General features: G+C 35.6%; 1 protein-coding gene across 1 annotated transcript; it reads right to left on the reverse strand.

Annotated features, from left to right (window-relative positions):
* Positions 1-19,349: 19,349 nt before the first annotated feature.
* LOC113326110 (protein FLUORESCENT IN BLUE LIGHT, chloroplastic-like) lies at positions 19,350-23,688 on the reverse strand. Its single transcript, XM_026573904.1, has 5 exons — positions 23,561-23,688; positions 21,939-22,150; positions 21,336-21,498; positions 20,585-20,908; positions 19,350-19,759 (listed from the first exon to the last, which is right to left on the reverse strand). The coding sequence occupies exons 1-5, from the start codon at positions 23,646-23,648 to the stop codon at positions 19,560-19,562; spliced, it is 987 nt and encodes a 328-aa protein (XP_026429689.1). The 5' UTR covers positions 23,649-23,688; the 3' UTR covers positions 19,350-19,559.
* Positions 23,689-26,329: the final 2,641 nt, after the last annotated feature.

A 26,329-nucleotide genomic window follows, 5' to 3' on the forward strand; every position in this document is an offset into this window, starting at 1 on the left:
CCGGCCTACGGCCGGGGCTCAACCTTTTTGTTTTTAGCCATCATTTACGGTTGTCTAATTTTCGAAAACCTTTCCAAAACTAATATGTATCGATAAACTTCTTCCGATTAGAGAAAATAAAAATTTGAGTTCAGTTCTTCATATACCACCCAGTTAGACAACAATCAGCGGATTTAGACAACTTACATTGAGCCAAGAGGAACCGATCAAACAAACAAAACAAAAAAAAAAAAAAAAAAAAAAAAACGCCAAGAGGAACTTGATCACCGAACCCTGTAGTAATATTACAGTAGCCTAACAACTTTGCACAGATAGGTTTAGATGATGGTTTATGTGATGGAGGTTGATCAACATATATATATGTAAAACAACAATTGCATCCTAACTCGTAACAGTACCCAAAACTCTTACAAACTCGTCTGTTTTGCGATGAAGCCAACAACAACCAAGCATTCATGATCGAAAAACAGGCCAAAGGGAGATGAAAATTTGAAAATTCGTGCGGGTTGTTCACATAGATGTGTATAGGTATAACTGCTTACCTCTAGTGATATTAAGTAACATATGTCAAATTCACAAAATACGCAGATACATATGATGTGGAGATCGACCTTGAGAAGTGCAGACAGGTTAGCTGGGTCCGATGGCTGATGCATGTGGAAATACTTGAGAAGCTACAGGAGGATTTGAAATAAATATATAACACTTGATCAAGTAAATACAGAAATCCAAACAAACAATAAATCCCAATGTTTTTTTTAGCAGCTTATACAATCCGTTCGTCTAATATGTCCAGAAACCGTTTCACCAGTCTATGCATCTACCATCCTATCACCAGTCCATACGTCCACCTCCATCACCACCAGTTCTCTCCGTCAAACACCAGAAACCAACATTTCCCCCTCACCTTCACGACCACCACGATCATTACAATCTCCCACTACCAGCTCTCACAACAGCCACCGGCCCACTCTACCATTCTCTTCCACCTGAACACAACAACACCAGTTCCTTCTTTTCCCGAGCGACATCATAAATAGTCCACTTTACTACCAGTTGTTTGTTTACTCAAGTTGGCTCTCAAATTTTCCCCCATTAAGCAGTAGAGCAAGGGCATAAATCTGGAAGGCTTGGTGTTATTAGTTTAACTTAATTCTAGTTATGGTTTTCATTGTCTCTATACAGTTTTGATAATAACATGAACTCCATTATGTAATCGAGCCTTAATAGTTGAAATATTTAGTACCTAAACAAATTGTCCGCAACATTCGATATAAAAGATGGAGAATGAATAAGAAAATAATTACCTGAAACACCAATTGAGATAATATGATAATCTTTCTTAGATTTAAAATAAAAACAAAGACAATTCAGTTTTTTCCGGATTTTGGGGAGCCATTTATGCTTTCAGAATTGCTCGAAGTAGGGGAATGTCTCGATTATGGTTTGTATGTGATTCCATGCATGTCATTAGAGCCTTTAAAGATTTTTATCTACGATCCAGTTCAGGTACTCTCACAATTACAGAGAAGGAAATGCCGTAGCTGATTTACTTGCAAAACGGGGAGCTTCTTCAAGTTCTCAATGGTGGATAGAGCCACCATCTTTCATTCGTCCAGCTTTGGGTAATGATAGATCGAATCTGTCTACCTACAGATTTCGATAACTGTAACATGTCTTTTCTTCTGAGGTTTTGGCTTAGTCCCCCTCTTCATTTTTTGTTGCCTTTTAATAAAAATCTCCTCGTGAGCTTTGCCAAAATAAATAAAAACAAAGACGGGAACAACAAAATATCCGATAGTATCCAATAACGGCTATATACTGGACGTACTTAGCTAGATGCAGGTTCCAGTCAGCTGATAAAACTTTCCCCTTGCTCCACACGGGAAGTTCCGTGATAAGAGCCTATAAATTTTCCTCCGTCAACACATCAAATCATTATTTCACAAAGCCTTGTGAATGTGCCTTGTGGGTAGTACGTACATGTTCTACGTATCCACCAAATATCTCATTTGCACCTTCGCCAAAGATCATTATCTTCATTCTTAACGACCTGCTCTTGATAGACGCGAGAAAATGCCGGGACTTGCTCTGGTTGTCATAATTCATCGCAGGACACCAGGACATAACTTTTAGAAGTCGCCATTGTACATCGGGAAAAAACCGAGGAACTTGAGAGCATGTAACAAAAATTGAAGTCAATGGGTTTTTGAAAGTCTACACCAAAAACAACAATTAGTATCAAAATAGCAAAATATATGTCTGCATGTTGGTATAGGTATAAAGAACTTGGAAGAACTACACGTGAAACACAAAGCTTAGATCCAATAATTTCTCTCAAGTCTCAACTGAAGCAGCTCTTCAAGGACGTCAACCCAAATTCTACATCATTATCTCAGATGCAAGCTTCACTCATACGGCCACAGTGAACTCAAACTTCTATCATGATTAGTACAAATTGATTTATACTGATGCAAATAAGCATTCAAATTTTTTTCACGTTCTCAATATCTCAATGCAAGCTTCCGTCATGATTAGCTGCAAAATAGATGGGAACGGAGCTGGTGGTAATTAGCGAATGTTGCGGCAAACTCACACTTTGTATCTTAGAATTTTAAAAATCCTATCAAACGAAGGTTTAGTGGTCAGGGTATTACGGATTTGATTGTTAGAGATTTAGTGGCTAGGTTAGGGTTAGTTTTGGTAGGGCCGTGGTACAATCTCCAACGTCCAAATAATAACATAACTAAATCAATGGTCACCTTTGACTAAATGTCAAACCACCAACAATCAATCTCGACCTTAGGATGACCGAAATCAATGGCCTTAATTGATCCATAGACAGACAACCTCCTTCTTTATAATATAAATTTACTAGTTGTTATTACTCTGTAGCTGTCAAAAGTGTAACTTTAGATGTACCGATTCTTTTCCTCGCTAAATGTTAATGGATAGGGGAAAATACTCCATTATATTGGCAATATTGCTTTTGTTTCAATTTTATTCCGAAGCCCTTACGTTTATCATCTTCGTCAATTTGCAGGTTGGTGAGAATTACTCTTGAGATAATTTGAGGAATACAGCAATTGTAAAAACTGGTATCTATAGAAGTCTTAGGCATTGTGAAGAGGGAAACGCAGTCTTTTGGCAAGCCTGGTGTTATGAAGAGGAAAAATCAGTCTTTGGCAAGTCTGGCGTTGTGGATTTCTCTCTTTCTAGTCAATAGTTTGAGGGTTGTTTTGGTCTAGTTTTATGTGGTAAGTGAGGGATGGCCTGACAGATCCAGTCCATACATATTTTGGATTTTCAGTTTTCCACTCTTCAATGACAGGAAACAGAAACATCACTGAATTCCTTTGTTTTTTTTTTTGGGATATCTAAATGAAATCTTCAACATAACTTCTTCTTTTTTTGTCAAAAACATTATCGAGAGAAAAAAAGGTGGTGGGCTCCACCATTAACCCCATCCATTTCTTTTCCTTTGTTATCGGTCAGCGAATCATGAATATCAACACCCAAACCTTTACCACCTTACCAGAGAGTACCTGCTCCCATTTTGCCTATGTTAAGCACAAATACAAAGAAGGAAAATAAAAGAAAAGGCGCAGCGCTTGCGGTGTACACAACTCTAGTTTAATGTGTAAGAACAAAGGGGAGTAATGACTTGCATTCATTCATACCGTATACTAGATAGTCCATAAAAACCTGGTAGAAACCTAAGGTTTGAAATTTGTAGACTATTTAAGTTGCCGAAAGAAAAACAAAATGCCTAATAAAATTAGAACCTCTGATAATTCCGAAAGATTTCACTCTACATATTATTTAACAAAACACTGAAATCTGAAACATTAATCCTCTAACCTCATAATGTATTTATCATAGAATTTTCCAGCTTGCTCAAGTTCACCAAGTTCAGTATAACAGTCCGCAATAGCACCATATGCTTCAGTATTACCGGATTCTTCACGTTCTCGATCAGAGATTTCCAATACCATCGAGTGGTATTTTATGGCGTCCTTGTATTTCCCTAGTCTTTAAAGTGATGCTCCTAAAAGAACCAATTCCAAAAATTAAAATACGGTAGACGAACATCTATTTTGCATATTTACATGTGCACAAGGAAATGTATCCACGTCTTCGTACAATACATATCAACATTTGTTTCTACTACTATCAAATGAAAGATTACGCTAGCTCACAATTGGTCCACTGAACATTATTTTATATAGGTGAAACTCCCGAATAACAGCTGATTTGCAGAAAGGAGAAGAAGCCAAAAAAAGTAAATTAATTTAAGCAAATTATTAGTTTAAGTACTGATTCATATACAAGAACACACTATATCTGATTAGAAAACTGAAAGAAATTAGTATCCTGTCGAGTCAGAAGTCTCAGGTCCCCTAATTTTGGATCTATGACATGAAAAATGCAAATGCCAATAATAGATGAGCACTTTAGAAATGCCTTTAAATACTCTTTATCCCAAAACGAATTAGCTAGTGTCTACTTTATGACAATAATAACTTCCTCAGAATCGTTAGCTCTACCCCCAAACATTCTATTATTTTTTTTTCTTTCAAAAGATGCAAAGGAATTATATAAATCAACTTCCACCAAATCTCTATATTTCTTCCTTTTAGCGCATTATACTTCCAAGCTTCAAACTGTTGTTCATATCAACTGAAACAACCCAAGAAATGGTGAATGTTTTAATAAAATAAGACCAAATTTCCGCGGCATATGTGCAATGAAGAAAAATGTGGTATGCAGTATCTTGTTCCTTCTTGCAATAAGCACACAACTCATTCTGAACGTTGATGCCTCTGATTTTCAACATACAAATTTTGGCAAAAAATTGTGAAAATAGGGCCGAAATACAAAACTTACTTTAGAGCAATTCCTATGGGTAGTGTCACTCTTTCATTTGAAAGTGTGCACTACCAATTTGAACAAATTAGGCTTCGACCCACTTTGCCCCCAAATCCTTCCATACACTCATTCAGATGGACGAGTGGTTGGGAGTGTAACACTAGACGGGGGACTGTCCCCGTAAAAAAATTGCAACTTTTGAAGTGGACGGGGGAAGTCCCCCGTCTAAGTATTTTCTTTTTTTTATTGCTTTTTTTATTTTGACGGGGGACTATCCCCTGTCTACATTGATTCTTATTATCTCACGGGGGACTGTCCCCCGTGTATGATTAAATTCCATTTTTTAAACAACAAGTTTTCCCTCCATTTATTATTATATTATTAAACTTTGAAAATAAAACTACAAATGGGGGATGATTACCCGTATAGTGTTTCCCTTTCATTTTGCCCACAGCAGCTTCACTCTCTCATATGAATCAGTAGTCCTTCGTTTAAGCGAGTTAGTCTCCAAATGGAGACTACCCATAGAAAATGCTCTTAGGTGGTATTGAATTCTTCCACAAATATTTGTCGTAATCCACGTCCCATTTGTGTCTAATTGCATTTCATAACAATTATTCACAGAGAAGCCCAGTTCAATTTAAGACTATCTTCTTCTGAAGACAACTCATAAACCGGACTCAGTTCGTTGCACAAAAAATCCCACTCCAATTTTTCAATATTAGATCGATAAAGTCCTTCTAGCAATACATGTAAGTCTCCCAGCAACAATTGCAAATTTCTGATTGCTACCTTTGTAAATTGCTGGATACCTAATGTAGAGAGGTCCACTGGTTGTCCATTTATCTAACCAAAATCCAATTATATTACCCTTATTCAGCGGAAAATCCAAATGATTATGAAAAAAAAAGTGGATTTGATAACGTTTTTCCACATACATGTACCTTGTGGCTTAGAGTCATCATTTGGCATTAACTGTGCATCATTTTTTTTTTTTGAATTTTTCTTGCACAATTTTTCTCCATAAAGCCTTCTTTTTCACAATCTATCTCCATATCCATTTTGCCTTCAAAGCATTACTTGTCATTCTTAGATTCTTCACACCCAAACTGCCAAACTTCTTTGATTTACAAATCTTCGGTCAACCCACCCAACACATCTTTCTTCTATCTTCATTATAGCCCCACAAAAAGTTTCTCATCAATCTTGTCATCTTGATCTCAATGCTAGCTGGCATATGAATCAATGAAAGGAATAAATGGGCAAGCTATCTAAACAAATTTTGATTAACAATAATCTACCTTCCTTATTTAGAAACCTTTTCTTCCATGTTGCCAGTTTAACTTCTATTCTCTTAAGAACTTCTTCTCATGAAGAAATATTTCTTGAAGTTGCGCCCAACGGTAACCTAAGATACTTTATATGGAACTTTTCTACTTTACAACCCAATCCCGCAGCAAGAGAATCAATAATGTCATCTGCCCCTAAGCTAATAATGGAGCTTTTCTCCGAGTTTAGTTTCATACCTGTAAGCATTTCAAAAGTAAAGAGAATGAGAAACATTTTTATTATTTCATCCACTTCAACATTGATGAATAACAAGGTATCATCTGCAAATTGCAGATATGAAATAACAATACCACCAGGAGCCACTTGGAACCCATGAATTATATCTCTGTTGAATGCATCACAAATCAGCTCGGATAAAACCTCCACCACTACAAAAAAAGATAAGGTGACAAAGAATCACCTAACATAAGACCCTTAGTGGGTTTAAATTTTTCTGTAGAACTTCCATTTTTCAAAACTGATATATTAAATGTAGATAAACACCATTTAATCCATGTGATCTACTTATTTCCAAAACCATGCAATTCACTTATTTCCAAAACCATGCTTTTATAAAATGCACCACAAAGTCTTCCATTTTAATTACATTGTCAAATAATTTCTCCATGTCAATCTTACATCACACCAGCTTTTTTTTCTTTGCAATCAAAACTCCATCCAATATTTGCTTGTTCCTCACAAAATCTTCTTGAAAATCATAAACCAACTTTGAAATTAGAGTCTCTAACCTGTTAGATAATACTTAAGAAAGCACTTTATAAGCACTACTCAACAAACTCAAAGGACAGAAATCCTTAGGAAAACAAGAATCCTCCTTATTTGGGATCAAAGAAAGAAAGGAGCGATTCCGCCTCCAATCCCAAGACCCGTATTTGGGATCAAACAAGAATCCTCCTTATCTGTATAATTCCTCCATCACCTTCATGAATTCAGTCTTAATAATATGCCAATAGCTTCTATAAAACTCCATTAAGAATCCATCTGGTCCCAGGGATGAACCAAAATTCTTGATCACTTCAAAAACTTCTTCTTCACTGAATTTCCTTTCCATCCACCTCATCCCATCCTCATTTATCTTTGGAAATTGTAAGTTATCAAAGGTAAAGGCGACATCACTATCCTCCGAAAAAAATTAGAATAGAACTCATTCATTTCCAATTTAATTCTGTTTTGATCCAAGCATTCTTCACCATCAATATCAAGCTTTACAATTGTATTTCTTTTTCTTCTTGCACTAGCAATTCTTTGAAAATATGAAGTGTTAGAATCACCCCATTTAAATTCATTTTGTTTTGCTCTTTCATTCCTCTTTCTAGCCTCGACCACCTCTATACTTCACAAATCCAGACAACTCTTCATTTTATCTTCAAAATCATTGTCTAACAATTTCTCCATTTCTTCATTCTGGTCGTACTCTTATATCTTGTACGTAAGATGCTTCTTTCTTTGCTTCACCCCACCAAACTCCTCCCTACTCCAATTTCTTAAGAAATGTTTAAGATCATGCAATTTTTTAAAGAAAATAAAGCTATCCTAACCACTATACTCCATCAAACCCCACCATTCAGCAACCTTATAAAATCTTTATGCAAAATCCAACCATTTTAAAACTTAAAATATGGCTTACTCTACCACTGGTTTCGTAACCATCATCATTGGCTTATGATCTGAAATTACTCTCACTAATGCAATTTGCATAGCTTCGTGAAAGAGTAAATCCAAATCCACACTAAGAAGAAATCTATCTAATCTGCATAACAATGAACATGTATGCATATCAGACCAAGTACAAGAACCACCAACCAAAAGAAAATCAATCAGTTCTTAATTGTAAACGAAATTACTAAGAAAAGTAAAGTTCTTGTTGTTACATTCACCTCTATTTATTTCCTCATCAGCTCTGACTGCATTCATGTCACCTGCAAAAAAAATTGGACCTCCCCATCAATACTGTAATTCCATGACAGATAAGTTTGGTATAATTGGTTTAATGGATTATTATCGTGACAGATAAGTTTGGTATAATGTGGTTTAATGGATTATTATGGGTTAATTATGTAATGGAAAATGAGCTTATAGAGTTAAACTTAGACCAGTATTGTAAATTCACTTTTGGGAAAATTAGGCTAAGGCCCGACCCATGGGTAACCCATAATATGAGGCCCTTGATTAAAAGAAGTTTAAATCTAGGCACAAGTTATTAAAAGACATCCATTCCCTTTTATATATTGTCAAGCCCCAAGTTAAATAAAATTTAAATTTAAGACCAAAATTATTAAATCTAGGCCCAAAATTATTAAAGTATAGTGTGAATGTGTAAACAGAAGTTACACATGCATATGGCATGTGTATCCAGAAGTTACACATTCTTATGCCATGTGTAACGCAAAGTTACACTTGTACATATATATATGTGGACTCACATATGCGTATGGCAAGAAACGGTTACACATGTGTATGGCATGTGTTACTAAAAGTTACACATCCATATGCATGTTTAACTTTTTATTACACATGCTATATGTATATGTGTATCTACAAGTTACACATCCATATGCATCAGTTATACATCAAAACTACATATACAGAAAATACATGTATTACTTTAATTTTTATTTACAATAAGTCGTCTGTTTATCATTAGATCAATCTGCACAAGGTTTAGCATGCGACAACAAATTCCTTGAAGCATACCACATTTGTTTCAAAAATTACCAAATAATTAATATACTCTTCGCCAATGCGCTCCCTGCTAATCTTATATACAATAGTAGCTCTGACCTCATCACTTGAAGCAACTTTCGTTAACTCATCATCAAGTAAACAACTGAACCTTGCACTTGAAAGGCACAAGATTATCAACATCTTCAAACAACATACTTTGGAAGAAAAAAAACACGCCTCATTTTAAGCAACAAAAAATAAAGCTTCAAACAGTAACCATACTGGCAGAATAATACAAAGGTGGAGATGAGAACCTTGACAAAACAAACTATTAGGAGTGTAACTACAAGTTAAACATGCTATATACATGTGTAAATCTTATTTACACAAGTCAGATACATGTGTAACTAGGAGTTACACTTCTGCATGACTTATGTACTCAGAAGTTACACATGCATACTGGTTCTCTGCTAAGAAGGTAGATAGATGTTGCATGGAAGATCTTACGGAAAATGTGAATACTATCCCAAAATAAATGTAAATGATACCGTCTTAAACATACTCACCAGTATTGTGATGCAATACCTTGCATACGAGCTTTTCCCTTACTTCTCTAGATATTTCTCTGTTTACTCTAGTACTACTAGTACAGTGCTGCACAACAAGCATTAATTCAAGTGCCTTCAAATGCAATATAAACAATCTTGTAACTTTTATTTTTATTTTTTTAATCCAATTCAAAATTGCAACCGTACTTATTCAAACAAGAAACACATACTTAAGAGTAACATGAATAAGATGGATCATCTCTTCTATGCTTGTAATTTGATGGACAATATGATACATCTCTTCTAAATTCTCTTGACAGTACACAGGAAACTGATTTGTGATCCTCAACTAGTAACAGTTATGGACAAGTAATTCTTTCTTTGTCGTGAAGTGTAACACAAGCCAAGTTTTTATATATTGGTTGGTTTGAAATTAGAATAAAATATGAAAGAACCTGAACAGAACAGTAATTGAGAAACATAATTGAAAATTCACAGTTCAATAATCAAAACTGTCCAATCTCTTCTACAAAAACTAATCTCAACAATCCAATGAAAACAAAAACAAAAAAACAGACCAAAAATCATTTCAATTCAATCCCTAAAACCAGAATTTACATATTTAATCAGTATGTGTAAGTAGAAGTTACACATCTATTTAGCATGTGTAACCAGAAGTTACACATCTATGTAGATTGTGTATCTGTAAGTTACACATCCATATGCATGTGTAATCTTATAATTACTCAAAACAAAAAATTGCATCTATAAGTTACACATGCAATTGAGTTTAACTATATACAATTTCAGTCACTAATTATCTATTGTACAGGCAGCTTCTTCCGATCATTTCACAAACATTAATCAATGCATATGTCATATTGAAATTTGTAATGAACTTTCAAGCCTAGGTAACTTAAAGCACGTTGGAAAACAAATTATTAGTTCATGGTTTAATGGGAGTTAAAAAAATTTGACTACACTTATGTTTTCCAGCACCACCATTGGCTCCATATCCTCCTCTAAAAGCTGCACCTCCACCACCAACACCTCCTAGAATCACAAACTCAATAGAATAGTTGCAACACTTTGCAATTCCACCACCACAAATTAATATGACACCTCCAGTTATTTCTCTACAACTCACACCACACCTCCAGTAGTACCACAACCCGCACCACCATCGGCTACAACTTTCACCATCACAAAGCTATGAACTGACAATTAAAGCACAATGAACAACTATCGATTAGATACACGTTTCATATCATACAATCATTCACATATTATATGCACGTTTCAGAATGAAAAGAATGCAACCTTAATAGAAAGAATGCAACATTTTCAATCAGTAACAACCATTATTATATGTAAGTAAAATCCATGTAACCAGAAGTTACACATTCAATCAGTCTGTGTAAGTAAAATTTACACATCTAAGTAGCATGTGTAACTAGAAATTACACATCTATTTAGCTTGTGTAACTAGAAGTTACACATCCACTTAGCTTGTGTAACTAGAAGGTAAACAACAATTATCCTATTTATGTAATTACTTTTTGGCCCTGAACCCTCCTGTAAATGTAAATACGAAAGCCGCAGGCTTATCACTATATGATAATAAATAAGAACCTATTTATATGCAGTATCCTACAGTGGAAAATATTTATTTTAAAAAAAAAATAACGACAAGCTTCTGAACTTAGAATTGTAACAAACTTATTCTCCAAAAGCACAAGAAATTAAAAGGTAAATGAAATCTCAGGTACTCGTCATCTCGCATACAACCTATAAATTATGATGACATGCCATAAACAATGAGTTCTCTGTGAGGTTTACGCATGAGTTCAACTGATGTATCACCTCATATTGTTTGAGCCAACTCTTTCTGGCCTCAATCTTCTTTTTGCTAAAAGCCATTTTGATAGCCTCGCCATCCTGTTCATCCACCCACATAAAATCCTTCTTATGCTTCCCAAGGTCCGAAAAGTACTCATTCCCTTCCTTGGAAATAATGGTTCCCAACCCTGTAGAAAATGAGAAGAACAGTCATGCAATGATCCAAGGCCAACCATAATTCACCAAAACTTATCACTGCAGCATGAGTCTCTCATCATGTCATAAGTTGTTTCTAAGAGAAACCTAAATCTCATTTCATTGAATTGTTCTTTCTCCTCTTGCACATGTGTGCTTCACATATGGCATGTTTTCCACTGCTAAATTTCATCAAATCGAAGCACCTAGTAAATAACACCAAAAACTTCATCTAAATGTCGTTTCCTAGCATCATTCAAAAACAACTTCCATTTCATATCTACCAAGAACATATGAAACCGAAAATTAAAAGCGAATAAAATTCAAATTAAATCTACGGGTAATAGATATGATGAATCGTTGATATCGAATCTCTAATCAATTTTTAGGTCGCAACTTGAAATTGAGAGTTATGATGAATTTGATGAAGAACATATCTGGAAATTTTATTCAAGATTCTTCAAAAAAAATTACATTGATACAATCAGAGAGAGTAGATGAATGTAAATCTAAGATCTAATTTCGATTCACACAAGTTAATTGAAAAACGCCTGAAGATTTAGGTTTTGAAAAATGTTTTTCTCAGATTTGTTTCTGGAATAAATAAAATAAAATCTCTCAATCGAAGCATAATCACTAATAGAAGAGGATACTTATCTATACTTAGCTTGCTGATGGACTTGTGTTGAATCTACAGATCAATTAATTGATATTTATTTCTCGGATCCATTATCTTCTACTGCAACTAATGATCCTCCTCATGATGGTGGATTTACGATCTCTATCGTCGCCATCGATTGTCTCTGAATCAATTGTCTCTGCTCAAAATCAGATTAGAAACCCTAGAAAGTGTTTTCGTAAGAACTGGAGAGAGGAAATGAAATAAGAAATGAAAATATCTAATGAGTTTTCTACGATATATATAGTAAAGGATAGTGTTGGCATTATCAAAATTGGTAATAATTAATTATGGGCCAGATCTGAAGAAAATTTGATATTTTGGGCCTAGTAATAGCATTTTATTAAAATATGGAGTTGACAATGAAGGATCCATTTAGTGGGGCTTCTATATGTTGAACCCGTATAGTAGGGGGTTCTAGTATTTTTCACTTTTGAAAATCTAGATGGTCAATACAAAACCCGTTTTTGAAATCCATTTCCGGATGCGGGTATCTAAACCCTAGGAACAAAAACGGGATCATTTCATTTCTCTTTCCCCTTTCTCACTCAAAACCCTAATTTTTCCCCTTCTTCTAAAATCTCTCATCCTCAATAACAGGGGTGTATTGGATCAGGATTTATATGGATAAAAACAGATACTAATTTACCTGAATCTAGTGGATTTATAAGGTTTCTTAAAAGAATCTTATAGATTCTTATAGATATATAATGTTGGATTATCTTGGACTGAGTTAAGATTAATCTAGATTTATAAAAAGTGAAGATCATTTTTCCCTTTCAAAAAAAAACCCCATCAATAAAATTGAGGAGATGGTGGTGGTGTGTGGTATTTGTGGTGGCGATTGGTGGTGGTGGTCGGTGACGATGGTCGACAGTGGTGATGGCGCTAGTGTTGGTGGTGTGTGGTGGCGATGGTGGTGGTTAGTAGTGGTGGTGGTGGGTGGTTGTTGGTGGTCGGTGGGATGGTGGTGCTAGTGTTGGTTGGTGGTGTGTGGTGGTGGGGGAAAAGACATAGTATGATGTGATAAAAAAAAATTGTCCACTATAATCCGTGTAACTCTTGTGGTTTGGGTTGAGATTATAATGAGATAATAATACGCATAATTTGCCTACAAATATCCATAACAATCCTGATATATCCTTCTCCTCAATTATCCTAAGAAATTATAAACGAATTGAATAACTCCGATATTTAAAGATTCCTGACATATCCTAATTAAATACCTCGGATATTTAATGAATCCTGACATATCCTAATTGAATACCTAAGAGTTTTTAGGATTGTTAGATATCTATCTAAAAAATCCTAATCCAGTACACCCCTGTAAATCTCTGTTTTCATGGGGAACTTTAATATGCTCCCATTAGAGATTACGGCTGAGATTTTATCTCGTTTTGCCGATCGAGTCTGTTTTAGAATGCAAATTGGTATCGAAATTATGGAGATATGTTGTTCAAGATCCACCATTCTCACAATTGCATTTGAGTCATCTCAATCATCTTGATTCTGGTAAGGATTTAAGTTTCATATTTGATACACGAGGGTGTGATGAAGAAGTACCATTTTGTTTTACTTACACCGAGTATAATGAGAATTTAAACAGTTTTACTAGAACATCAAAGACTAGATTAAGACCTCCATTTAGCTCTTTTAGCATCCTTGGGTCTTGCAATGGTTTGATTTGTTTCAATGCGTGCCTTGATGATAAGATGGATGCACACGGTCAACCTGCTTATGAACCGGTTTATATCTGTAGTCCGGTTACTAAAGAATATGCTGTCCTTCCAAAATTTGAAGGAAAAGACTTGTTAACTGGATTTGGTTACGTTCTGACAACCAATGAGTACAAGGTTGTCAGAATTTGTAACGATAAGAGAGACCCAAATTTTGGAATTGTTCAGGTTTACACTCTTGGCAGTGGCATTGGATGGAGAAGCAGTATAAAGGTGGACTATAATGTGAATTTGAGACGTATTAGGGATAAATCTGGTGTGTTTGTGAATGGAGATATTCATTGGTTGGACGATCGAGGAACCATTGTTGCCTTCAATTTAGCTGATGAAGAGTCTCGAGAACTTCCATGCCTTGTTCGGGACGATATGGTAACCCGCGTCCTCTTTCTAAATTAAATGTTATGGACGATTATTTATGTGCATATGCTTGCTATGATAAGGGTTTTAAAGAAGAATCAAAATAATCATGATGTATGTATTTGGAGTAAAGAGTTCAGTAATGTATTATGGTCTGACAAGCCGATCACCTTTTACAAAGAGTGGTGTGCTTTTGTGCTGCGATGGTGATGATAAAAATGTATATCGTTACGTCCCAGAAGCTTTATCTTGCAGAATGCTTGTAAATTTTGGTAAGAATTTTGAAATTGGAGTTTCTCATAAGAACACCTTGGTGACATTGAAAGCACTAGGAGAAGAAGATACAAAGCTAATGGATTGGGTTGAAAGAGCAAAATCTAGCGGCGGACAGAAAACAGTTATCATTAGCCAACAGAACAGAAAAAAGAGAAAAATCTCCAAATAAATATTAACTGGTAAGTTTCATTCAGATTTTCAGCTCTTAAAGAAATTAGATAACAAATTAATCTCGTAATATACACATCTCTATTGCAAACTTGAATTATCATGCTTTTAATTTTGCTAAATTGCTATGTTACGTTGAAGTATCTAAAGTTATAACCATGAAACAAAGAACTTTCTAACTTTCTAAGTGGTTTTAGGAAATATTTATTTGGTTCCTATTTCGTAGAAGTTCCTTTGGCAGCGAGTACTTTGGCCATCTCTTATTTGTGCTTTGGATAGTTGCAATTACTAGATTGTTTAAAGGAATCTAGTAACCTTGGAACTCGAATTGAAACACCATTACCTGCCTCGCATGGCTCCATACAAGAGGGTAATGGACACTTCAGGCTTCTAGGCTACTCACACCCAACGTAGAACCAATAATAGGTCAGATGAGACCCAGTAGTAGCCACTTCCTTCTCATTGTCATTACTAGTACCTTGCATACCACAATAGGATCTTCTTTACCTAAATGTGATAACCACCTTGGTAGCTGTCACCGAATTGTGTCTTGCATGTTTATAATACTTGTCTGACTCACACCGTAAAATTAAACATTATGTGTTTTTGTTAAGGTTACATGTTTTTGGTACCTTGAAAAACAAGACCAGTTAAGCATTTTCTGTAGGTCTACAGAATCTGTGATTCCCAGTTAAGCTTGTCTACCCGAGTTTAGTTTAGCCAAGTACTTCTTTGCACTCACTGTCACTCTTTGAAATTTGTAACTACTTGTTCTTGATGTCTTGTTAGTTATCGCTGTTAATATTTCTCTTTTGTTGATGGATTGGTGATCTAGTAGAAGCTTATCATTCAGTCCTTCCTATAATAATGCACTTGTAGTACCTCTAGAATTTATATTCACCTTGTTCGAAATTTTGTTTCGAGTGCACCTTTTTCTCCATTGTCCAAGTTTCAGTTACTATTATTTTCCATGGTTCTCCATGTTTTTGTGTGGTGTGTTATATGTGTTGACTGGGTATCACCCCGGCCTACGGCCGGGGCTCAACCTTTTTGTTTTTAGCCATCATTTACGGTTGTCTAATTTTCGAAAACCTTTCCAAAACTAATATGTATCGATAAACTTCTTCCGATTAGAGAAAATAAAAATTTGAGTTCAGTTCTTCATATACCACCCAGTTAGACAACAATCAGCGGATTTAGACAACTTACATTGAGCCAAGAGGAACCGATCAAACAAACAAAAAAAAAAAAAAAAAAAAAAAAAAACGCCAAGAGGAACTTGATCACCGAACCCTGTAGTAATATTACAGTAGCCTAACAACTTTGCACAGATAGGTTTAGATGATGGTTTATGTGATGGAGGTTGATCAACATATATATGTAAAACAACAATTGCATCCTAACTCGTAACAGTACCCAAAACTCTTACAAACTCGTCTGTTTTGCGATGAAGCCAACAACAACCAAGCATTCATGATCGAAAAACAGGCCAAAGGGAGATGAAAATTTGAAAATTCGTGCGGGTTGTTCACATAGATGTGTATAGGTATAACTGCTTACCTCTAGTGATATTAAGTAACATATGTCAAATTCACAAAATACGCAGATACATATGATGTGGGAGATCGACCTTGAGAAGTGCAGACAGGTTAGCTGGGAGTCCGATGGCTGATGCATGTGGAAATACTTGAGAAGCTACAGGGAGGATTTGAAATAAAATATATAACACTTGATCAAGTAAAATACAGAAATCCAAACAAACAATAAATCCCAATGTTTTTTTTAGCAGCTTATACAATCCGTTCGTCTAATATGTCCAGAAACCGTTTCACCAGTCTATGCATCTACCATCCTATCACCAGTCCATACGTCCACCTCCATCACCACCAGTTCTCTCCGTCAAACACCAGAAACCAACATTTCCCCCTCACCTTCACGACCACCACGATCATTACAATCTCCCACTACCAGCTCTCACAACAGCCACCGGCCCACTCTACCATTCTCTTCCACCTGAACACAACAACACCAGTTCCTTCTTTTCCCGAGCGACATCATAAATAGTCCACTTTACTACCAGTTGTTTGTTTACTCAAGTTGGCTCTCAAATTTTCCCCCATTAAGCAGTAGAGCAAGGGCATAAATCTGGAAGGCTTGGTGTTATTAGTTTAACTTAATTCTAGTTATGGTTTTCATTGTCTCTATACAGTTTTGATAATAACATGAACTCCATTATGTAATCGAGCCTTAATAGTTGAAATATATTAGTACCTAAACAAATTGTCCGCAACATTCGATATAAAAGATGGAGAATGAATAAGAAAATAATTACCTGAAACACCAATTGAGATAATATGATAATCTTTCTTAGATTTAAAATAAAAACAAAGACAATTCAGTTTTTTCCGGATTTTGGGGAGCCATTTATGCTTTCAGAATTGCTCGAAGTAGGGGAATGTCTCGATTATGGTTTGTATGTGATTCCATGCATGTCATTAGAGCCTTTAAAGATTTTTATCTACGATCCAGTTCAGGTACTCTCACAATTACAGAGAAGGAAATGCCGTAGCTGATTTACTTGCAAAACGGGGAGCTTCTTCAAGTTCTCAATGGTGGATAGAGCCACCATCTTTCATTCGTCCAGCTTTGGGTAATGATAGATCGAATCTGTCTACCTACAGATTTCGATAACTGTAACATGTCTTTTCTTCTGAGGTTTTGGCTTAGTCCCCCTCTTCATTTTTTGTTGCCTTTTAATAAAAATCTCCTCGTGAGCTTTGCCAAAATAAATAAAAACAAAGACGGGAACAACAAAATATCCGATAGTATCCAATAACGGCTATATACTGGACGTACTTAGCTAGATGCAGGTTCCAGTCAGCTGATAAAACTTTCCCCTTGCTCCACACGGGAAGTTCCGTGATAAGAGCCTATAAATTTTCCTCCGTCAACACATCAAATCATTATTTCACAAAGCCTTGTGAATGTGCCTTGTGGGTAGTACGTACATGTTCTACGTATCCACCAAATATCTCATTTGCACCTTCGCCAAAGATCATTATCTTCATTCTTAACGACCTGCTCTTGATAGACGCGAGAAAATGCCGGGACTTGCTCTGGTTGTCATAATTCATCGCAGGACACCAGGACATAACTTTTAGAAGTCGCCATTGTACATCGGGAAAAAACCGAGGAACTTGAGAGCATGTAACAAAAATTGAAGTCAATGGGTTTTTGAAAGTCTACACCAAAAACAACAATTAGTATCAAAATAGCAAAATATATGTCTGCATGTTGGTATAGGTATAAAGAACTTGGAAGAACTACACGTGAAACACAAAGCTTAGATCCAATAATTTCTCTCAAGTCTCAACTGAAGCAGCTCTTCAAGGACGTCAACCCAAATTCTACATCATTATCTCAGATGCAAGCTTCACTCATACGGCCACAGTGAACTCAAACTTCTATCATGATTAGTACAAATTGATTTATACTGATGCAAATAAGCATTCAAATTTTTTTCACGTTCTCAATATCTCAATGCAAGCTTCCGTCATGATTAGCTGCAAAATAGATGGGAACGGAGCTGGTGGTAATTAGCGAATGTTGCGGCAAACTCACACTTTGTATCTTAGAATTTTAAAAATCCTATCAAACGAAGGTTTAGTGGTCAGGGTATTACGGATTTGATTGTTAGAGATTTAGTGGCTAGGTTAGGGTTAGTTTTGGTAGGGCCGTGGTACAATCTCCAACGTCCAAATAATAACATAACTAAAATCAATGGTCACCTTTGACTAAATGTCAAACCACCAACAATCAATCTCGACCTTAGGATGACCGAAATCAATGGCCTTAACTGATCCATAGACAGACAACCTCCTTCTTTATAATATAAATTTACTAGTTGTTATTACTCTGTAGCTGTCAAAAGTGTAACTTTAGATGTACCGATTCTTTTCCTCGCTAAAATGTTAATGGATAGGGGAAAATACTCCATTATATTGGCAATATTGCTTTTGTTTCAATTTTATTCCCGAAGCCCTTACGTTTATCATCTTCGTCAATTTGCAGGTTGGTGAGAATTACTCTTGAGATAATTTGAGGAATACAGCAATTGTAAAAACTGGTATCTATAGAAGTCTTAGGCATTGTGAAGAGGGAAACGCAGTCTTTTGGCAAGCCTGGTGTTATGAAGAGGAAAAATCAGTCTTTTGGCAAGTCTGGCGTTGTGGATTTCTCTCTTTCTAGTCAATAGTTTGAGGGTTGTTTTGGTCTAGTTTTATGTGGTAAGTGAGGGATGGCCTGACAGATCCAGTCCATACATATTTTGGATTTTCAGTTTTCCACTCTTCAATGACAGGAAACAGAAACATCACTGAATTCCTTTGTTTTTTTTTTTGGGATATCTAAATGAAATCTTCAACATAACTTCTTCTTTTTTTGTCAAAAACATTATCGAGAGAAAAAAAAGGTGGTGGGCTCCACCATTAACCCCATCCATTTCTTTTCCTTTGTTATCGGTCAGCGAATCATGAATATCAACACCCAAACCTTTACCACCTTACCAGAGAGTACCTGCTCCCATTTTGCCTATGTTAAGCACAAATACAAAGAAGGAAAATAAAAGAAAAGGCGCAGCGCTTGCGGTGTACACAACTCTAGTTTAATGTGTAAGAACAAAGGGGAGTAATGACTTGCATTCATTCATACCGTATACTAGATAGTCCATAAAAACCTGGTAGAAACCTAAGGTTTGAAATTTGTAGACTATTTAAGTTGCCGAAAGAAAAACAAAATGCCTAATAAAATTAGAACCTCTGATAATTCCGAAAGATTTCACTCTACATATTATTTAACAAAACACTGAAATCTGAAACATTAATCCTCTAACCTCATAATGTATTTATCATAGAATTTTCCAGCTTGCTCAAGTTCACCAAGTTCAGTATAACAGTCCGCAATAGCACCATATGCTTCAGTATTACCGGATTCTTCACGTTCTCGATCAGAGATTTCCAATACCATCGAGTGGTATTTTATGGCGTCCTTGTATTTCCCTAGTCTTTGAAGTGATGCTCCTAAAAGAACCAATTCCAAAAATTAAAATACGGTAGACGAACATCTATTTTGCATATTTACATGTGCACAAGGAAATGTATCCACGTCTTCGTACAATACATATCAACATTTGTTTCTACTACTATCAAATGAAAGATTACGCTAGCTCACAATTGGTCCACTGAACATTATTTTATATAGGTGAAACTCCCGAATAACAGCTGATTTGCAGAAAGGAGAAGAAGCCAAAAAAAGTAAATTAATTTAAGCAAATTATTAGTTTAAGTACTGATTCATATACAAGAACACACTATATCTGATTAGAAAACTGAAAGAAATTAGTATCCTGTCGAGTCAGAAGTCTCAGGTCCCCTAATTTTGGATCTATGACATGAAAAATGCAAATGCCAATAATAGATGAGCACTTTGGAAATCTGATACACCACATGAATTTAATATTAAAGTGAAACATTTCTTGATCAGTGGATTCTATCGTTTATTATACCCAACCAAATCCTCCCACTTGTGAGGAAAAAAATGTCTTTTTCTTCTGCCAATCAAATATAAACTATTTGGTTATACTTAAACTATTGGTCCAGGGATCCAAGGAAGACAAACAAGTGGAGTGCTCTAGTAAATTCTCTACGAACTCAATTCTCACAAGTGTCAAATGATCGCAAATGTGAAAACTTGAGGTAGTTTAGGAACTTAGATTTAAGATGGAAGAGTAAAGACGGTGCATAAATTGGTTTTTTTAGTATCCTTGTGCTTTTGTGCTTTTTGGTGACCACATTAGTAAAAGTAATGGCAAGCAAAAGTTATAGGTACAGGGAAAGAAAGCAAACCTAATCCTCGGGCAGCCTTCTTCTCCTCAATAGGGTCCTTTAGACTCTGAGCAATCTCAAGTGCTGATTTAAATGACTCGTACGCCTTTCCTGGTTCTTGAGTTCTTAAGAAGTTCTTCCCAGTTTTTAAACATGAAATCAAGTCATGTTTCCTTGAATCTACAATCACGTCTTCCTCCAGGATCCCTTTACTACCAACTGGAGCATAACTTAAAGTGGGAGCATAAGATTCAATCTTTGCTTGCTTTCTTAGAGCTGCATTAATCTGGCGAAGCTGGTCATTCAATTTTTTTAGTTCTCCTTTCCTTTGTCTAGCAAGTAAACCTACGAAATGACCAAATTTCAATTGAAGTTACTGAGACAGAGACAAGAAAATGTTAATCAGTATGGCGTATCTTATCCAGTATTAAAACTTGAGGTTCTCACTTCGAACCAAAGAAGAATAGATTGACCAATCGCAACTTACAACACCTAATGGACTTGAAGTTGATCATCTCAAACTTCCCATACCACTCATTAAATGGTAATCCCTATTCTCTAATTTCTTCTGGGAAGAGGATCTAGGTATATTTTGGGGTAATCGAATTATGTTAATACATCTTTGGTAGTATAGGAGGTACTCCTTGGAGGTATAAATTACAAGTGAGTAAACGATGTAGCAATATGGGAAAAAGATATTCCGGAATTTCGACTTGAAACCCCATGTAATATCTTTTGGCATATTAATGTTGTAATCTTTAAGTTACCTCACCTCCAACAGCGGCTCCTACAAGTGCTACTGTAAGCAATAGCGGCATCTCAAACATAGACCTCTCAGTCTCACATGTTTCTGCCAAAGCTTGAAAAGGGAGACCCAACATCATAGTGTTTGCAAAAACGACTGTTGCTAATGGAAATCTGTACTGTTCTGGCCCCTGTGAAGATTACTGTTTTCTGTTAGTTGCAGGACGAAATCAATTGGAACTAGTAGAGTCCTAGCAGAATAACAAATGTCTAACACTTGTCTGGTCTAAGTAGATCAAAAACATGTATTTCAATCACGACTTGCTTTCTTAACAATGATACCGTATACAGAAAAGGGTAATGCCCTAACTATAACAAGCATAACCCAAAGTCAAAAAGTAAATTGACAAGATAAATATTTACTAGTTACAAAAGTGTAGAGACAATGAACATCTGCCTACCCTCTCTTGTTCTGTTTGGCCACAATACAATACTCTTCTACGGATGCATAACAAGGAACGCTTGTATTAGAAACAACATAGTGTACAATGATCGAGTAGCATTATTTGCACCACTTGGAGCACATAGAGCATGTAAAATAATTACAAATATGGGAGACTCACCATCATACCTGATGAACTAACAAGTTTTTGCCATTGAGGGGTGCAAAAAACGTCTTGCTTGTCTGAAATGGTAGCTGATTTCTGCTAGAAGCCTTGTGAGCTGAAAGTGAAATCCCAAGCCCACACACCTTTTCTGATCCAAGAAACTCATTAACTGCACTGATATGTTCAGGAATTTCCGATTTACCAACAGGCAATAACTCTATAAGCTTCGGTTTAGCTGCATCCAACAATCAAAGTGAAGTAAGTTAGCATGCATGTGGAGATCGATGACCAACTCTTACAATTATGCCATGTCAGACTTTCATTCTTTCTACATATAGCGGTTTCAGCTTGTGGAATGTTAAAAGGAAGAGCAGTCCGGCCTGACCAAAACACAAGTTTGACTCCCAGGTTGACGCTATAATGCACTAATTTCAACTGTATTATTACAAAACCTTAGGCAAAGCAACAATTAAACCATGAAAATCAGAAGTTACAATCTGCCAAACAAATTCAAAAAAAAGATCAAGGTCGGTGGTCCTTAAGATTTCGACAAAATCCAAACAAAAGAATATTCGGACTCTAAATAAGACCGCTGACAGGACACTACCCAACCTTAACCAAGAATCAGGTGTTTAGTAGTACCAGTCAATAGATTTCAGCTAGTCTTGTGCATGCACATCTTCCTGCCAAACCACTTATTTCCCCTTGGGTTTTCGTTTGTATTCCGTTTCATAAATTATGCTTTGCTATACTGAACTTAGAATTCAAGTCTTGTAAACCTATTACTAAACTCTAAATACTATAATTTTTAGAGTTCTAGTTGTCCATTGTGAAACACATAAATTTCAATCTAAGGTCTTATTCATTACCCAGTTATGAGTCCAAATACCATTCTACTGTCTTTTATGAGTTTATCCATCAAAAGAAAAACACCAAGTGACCCCAATAAAACAAAAATCGATCAAGATCATAACCGAGTAAGCATAAATCTAACATACTCACATCAATCAGACAAACACAAACCAACCAACACCTTGTTATCATGTCAGTTCAAATATATTACATGAACCAAAACCCAAACCTCAAAAACAACCATATCAAAGAACACAACAAATCCAAATTCATTTCAATATAAACCCATACATTCTATATTGATCACAGAATCGACGCACAAGCACTCGTTGAAATGTTGGCGTACATTGGATGCAAGTGAAAGAGTGCAGAAAGTAAAGTATTCTTGCTATGTACATTTGAACTACACTTGCCAAAATTAAGTTAACAAACAACTAGAGTAATACACCCATTGAAATCACAAGCAAGCAACATTTAGGCAAATCCCAAAGTAAATAACATGCCCAGAGACATACCAATTCACACACTTAGCTACACCATTTTTCATACCAATATACACCCATTTCAGCTCCACTAGCTAAGACAGACATCAAAACTAAATTTTGATTGAAACCCATGTTTCTAATGGAGTCAAATTACAACATTCCAGCACAAACTTTACAGAAAATCAAGAATTATACAAACAAACTACTGAGAAAATTGTACTATTTCATATGCAGAAATTTTATGAGCATTTGGAAAAGAAAGAGTAAAAATTGGTGGAAAATTCACGGTGGGTAATGGAAATACTTACAGAAACAATGAGATTTTGGTGGTAATGGTTGAGATTGCATGAGAATTGTTGAAGATTTTGGGCGCGAAAATGTACAGTGGAGCGCCATTACTGATTGATTTGGATAGAAAGATCAGATTCTTTTGTTGCTAAGGTTTTTAACGAAGAAGAGTTTTTTATTTAACAAAAATACCCTTCATTTATTGAACAATTTACACTTGATGAGTTTACTTGAGTGCCTGCCTAGAGTCCGGTTTTGTGCACACCCAGTGGCGAATCCAGACTAAAACTTCAATGGGGGCATTTGTTCTCCACAAATCTATTCTATTATACAAAGCCAACACCCCTTATTTTGGACTATTTTCCCCGTATTTTTATTTATCATAGTACACAGTAGACATATTTGTGAGGGCATAATAGTAAATGAAGCTACAATTTATTAGTATTACACATTTACCCCTGCCAATATATTTCAAATGTACATTTGTAAGAAAACATAAGGGCATTGCAGTAATTTAAGGCTATTAAAAAGGAATCCAGTTGGTCTTTATTGCAAGATTGATCACGATAGATCAGAAATTTCTCAGGTTCTTCTCCTCTTCATCAACACAAACTATCCCCAATTTGTAAAAATAACATCTTTTTATTGATTAATCGAAGCCTTCCGCGTCTCTTTTTACAGATCGAATTACTAATCGCTCTTTGAAAAGGAAGATCATTTAATTTGATGCGCAGATAAATGCAATTATACTTGAGAAGTGGAACCGTGTAGCAGAGGGAGAGCAAGAAAAAAGATTACGACTAAAGTAGAGGAGGGAGGAAAAACAAAAAGAAAAAAGAAAGTGCGGTGGAAGTGTCCAGCGGAGGGAGGAGAAACAAAAAAATCTTATGAAATAGAAGAAGAAAACAAAAGAAACAAAGTACAGAGGAAGAAAGAGGGAAAAATCCTATTCATATGTATAAAATACAAAGGTTTAGGACTCTATTCATAGAGTTTACATACTTGGTTCCCAATTAATAGGGCTCCACTAAAGTGAGTATCTATATAATAAACTGCTGTTTATAACACTCCCTCTAGATGACCACTATATCTAAGTAATTGCCTCGTTTAAACCTTTTTCAGGAAAATCCAAAAGGGACAAAACCTGATCGAAGGGAAAAGAGTACAACTGTGAGAAAACTTAGAACAGAGTTGGACATGCATCTGTTGCCTCGTTAAAACCTTGACACGGAAAACCCAGTGGACAAAACCTTGACGAAGGAAAAAGAGTACAACGCGATAGTCCAGTAAAATACCTTTCACTATGATGCTCTCCCTGATAAGTACTTTAGTTAAATCTTGGCTTGCAAATCTTTGAGTCAAGTTTCTAATTTGATGAACGAATTTCTAGTTTCCAATTTGATGAACAAAATTCTTGAATACAGAAGATCATTGTGCTTTCATGAAGATATCTGCTAGTTGGTGAAGTCTTCTTTTATGTTAGTCTTCTGATAATAGTGTTCTCGTGTCTTCATGCTTCTTTAAACACATTGAGACTTGTGTCTTGGGTTGCTAGATTCTCGGAGATGATTCACAGAAGTTGTTGATGTACTTTCTTCAACAAAGTGCCAAGATATAAATAAATTACCATACGTGAACAAAACTGTATTTGTGGTCATATCGTATGTGGATCAAAATGACATCCAAATTACTAAGGGCTTGTTATGTTGAATTGGTCTAACAAAATGACTTAGTTAACGGTGGGAATCCGCCAAATAACCATAATTTGATACAACTCCCCCTTGGATGACCACCATGTTGAACTATTTCCTCACTAAAACCTTGCCAGCTAAACACAATGGGAAAAAATTTGGACGAAGGAAAAAGAGAAAAACTTTTAACGAATTTTGAATGCTAACACAACTATATGAGTATTATAAAAAATAAGCATCATAACTCTAGTCTATATCAGATAGACAAGTTTTATGCAAAGCATAATATTTAAACTGCAGATTTAAGAAAAATAATTTTTATGCTGCTAAAGCACGGATTTTTGTGTTTTTAAGGACTCCTCAAGAGACCTATAACGTTGAATTCATCAACTAATTGATCCGTATTTTTCTTTTTATACCAAATTTCTAAAAACACATAAATGATTGTTAAACCTGACATAGTCGAGTCAAATGGTTGTGTTAATGTAATTTGAATCCTCTAAGGATTACAAATTCGAAAATGTTCTCCGACCATATATGAGTCCTTCAAGGACTACCATGCCAATTATATAAGGAGAGCAATTATTGAACCAATCCTAGGGTATAACAAAAATAAAAACTTCAAATCATTTTTACAACGAATACATTTCTCGTATAACGATGCAATATGACTACACCAACCTGTAATTAATAGGCTTGGCATTTTTAATGTGTTAAATTTTGGATCCAAAATAGCGTCAATCGAGAAATTAATCCAACAAAATTTGGACTATATTCCAACCAATCACATATGTCGATATTCCTTTGCAAAGGGGTTCAAAACCACCATCATTTATTTCAGTAGCTACTTTAAATGAATATTCGACAATCATTTTTGTTTACTGTTGATACATGAAAAATAGTTCCCTTTAACCAGGTTAGGGTGCCCCAAAGAGGGGAAAGGCCACACATAGAACATGGGGACTTGGGCCCAAATCCACCAAAGAAGTACCCATGAGTTGGAAGGGATAATGAAGGAATTAACAAGGAAGAAGGAGGTTATATTAGAGAAGAGATGACATTAGTAGTAATTAAGGAGGTTGAGGACACATGTCAAGA

This window comes from Papaver somniferum, unplaced genomic scaffold (genome assembly GCF_003573695.1).
Source record: "Papaver somniferum cultivar HN1 unplaced genomic scaffold, ASM357369v1 unplaced-scaffold_10, whole genome shotgun sequence".
Lineage (NCBI taxonomy): Eukaryota > Viridiplantae > Streptophyta > Magnoliopsida > Ranunculales > Papaveraceae > Papaver > Papaver somniferum.

What these genes read in the sequence shown, in the direction of transcription:
- LOC113326110 (XM_026573904.1), bottom strand. Translation starts at nt 23,648, where the DNA reads ATGGCGCTCCACTGTACATTTTCGCGCCCAAAATCTTCAACAATTCTC. An exon ending in ACCAAAATCTCATTGTTTCT is followed by an intron (nt 22,151 to 23,560) that starts GTAAGTATTTCC and finishes TGTTGGATGCAG; the next exon opens with CTAAACCGAAGCTTATAGAG. An exon ending in GAAGGCTGCCCGAGGATTAG is followed by an intron (nt 19,760 to 20,584) that starts GTTTGCTTTCTT and finishes TGGTTCTTTTAG; the next exon opens with GAGCATCACTTCAAAGACTA.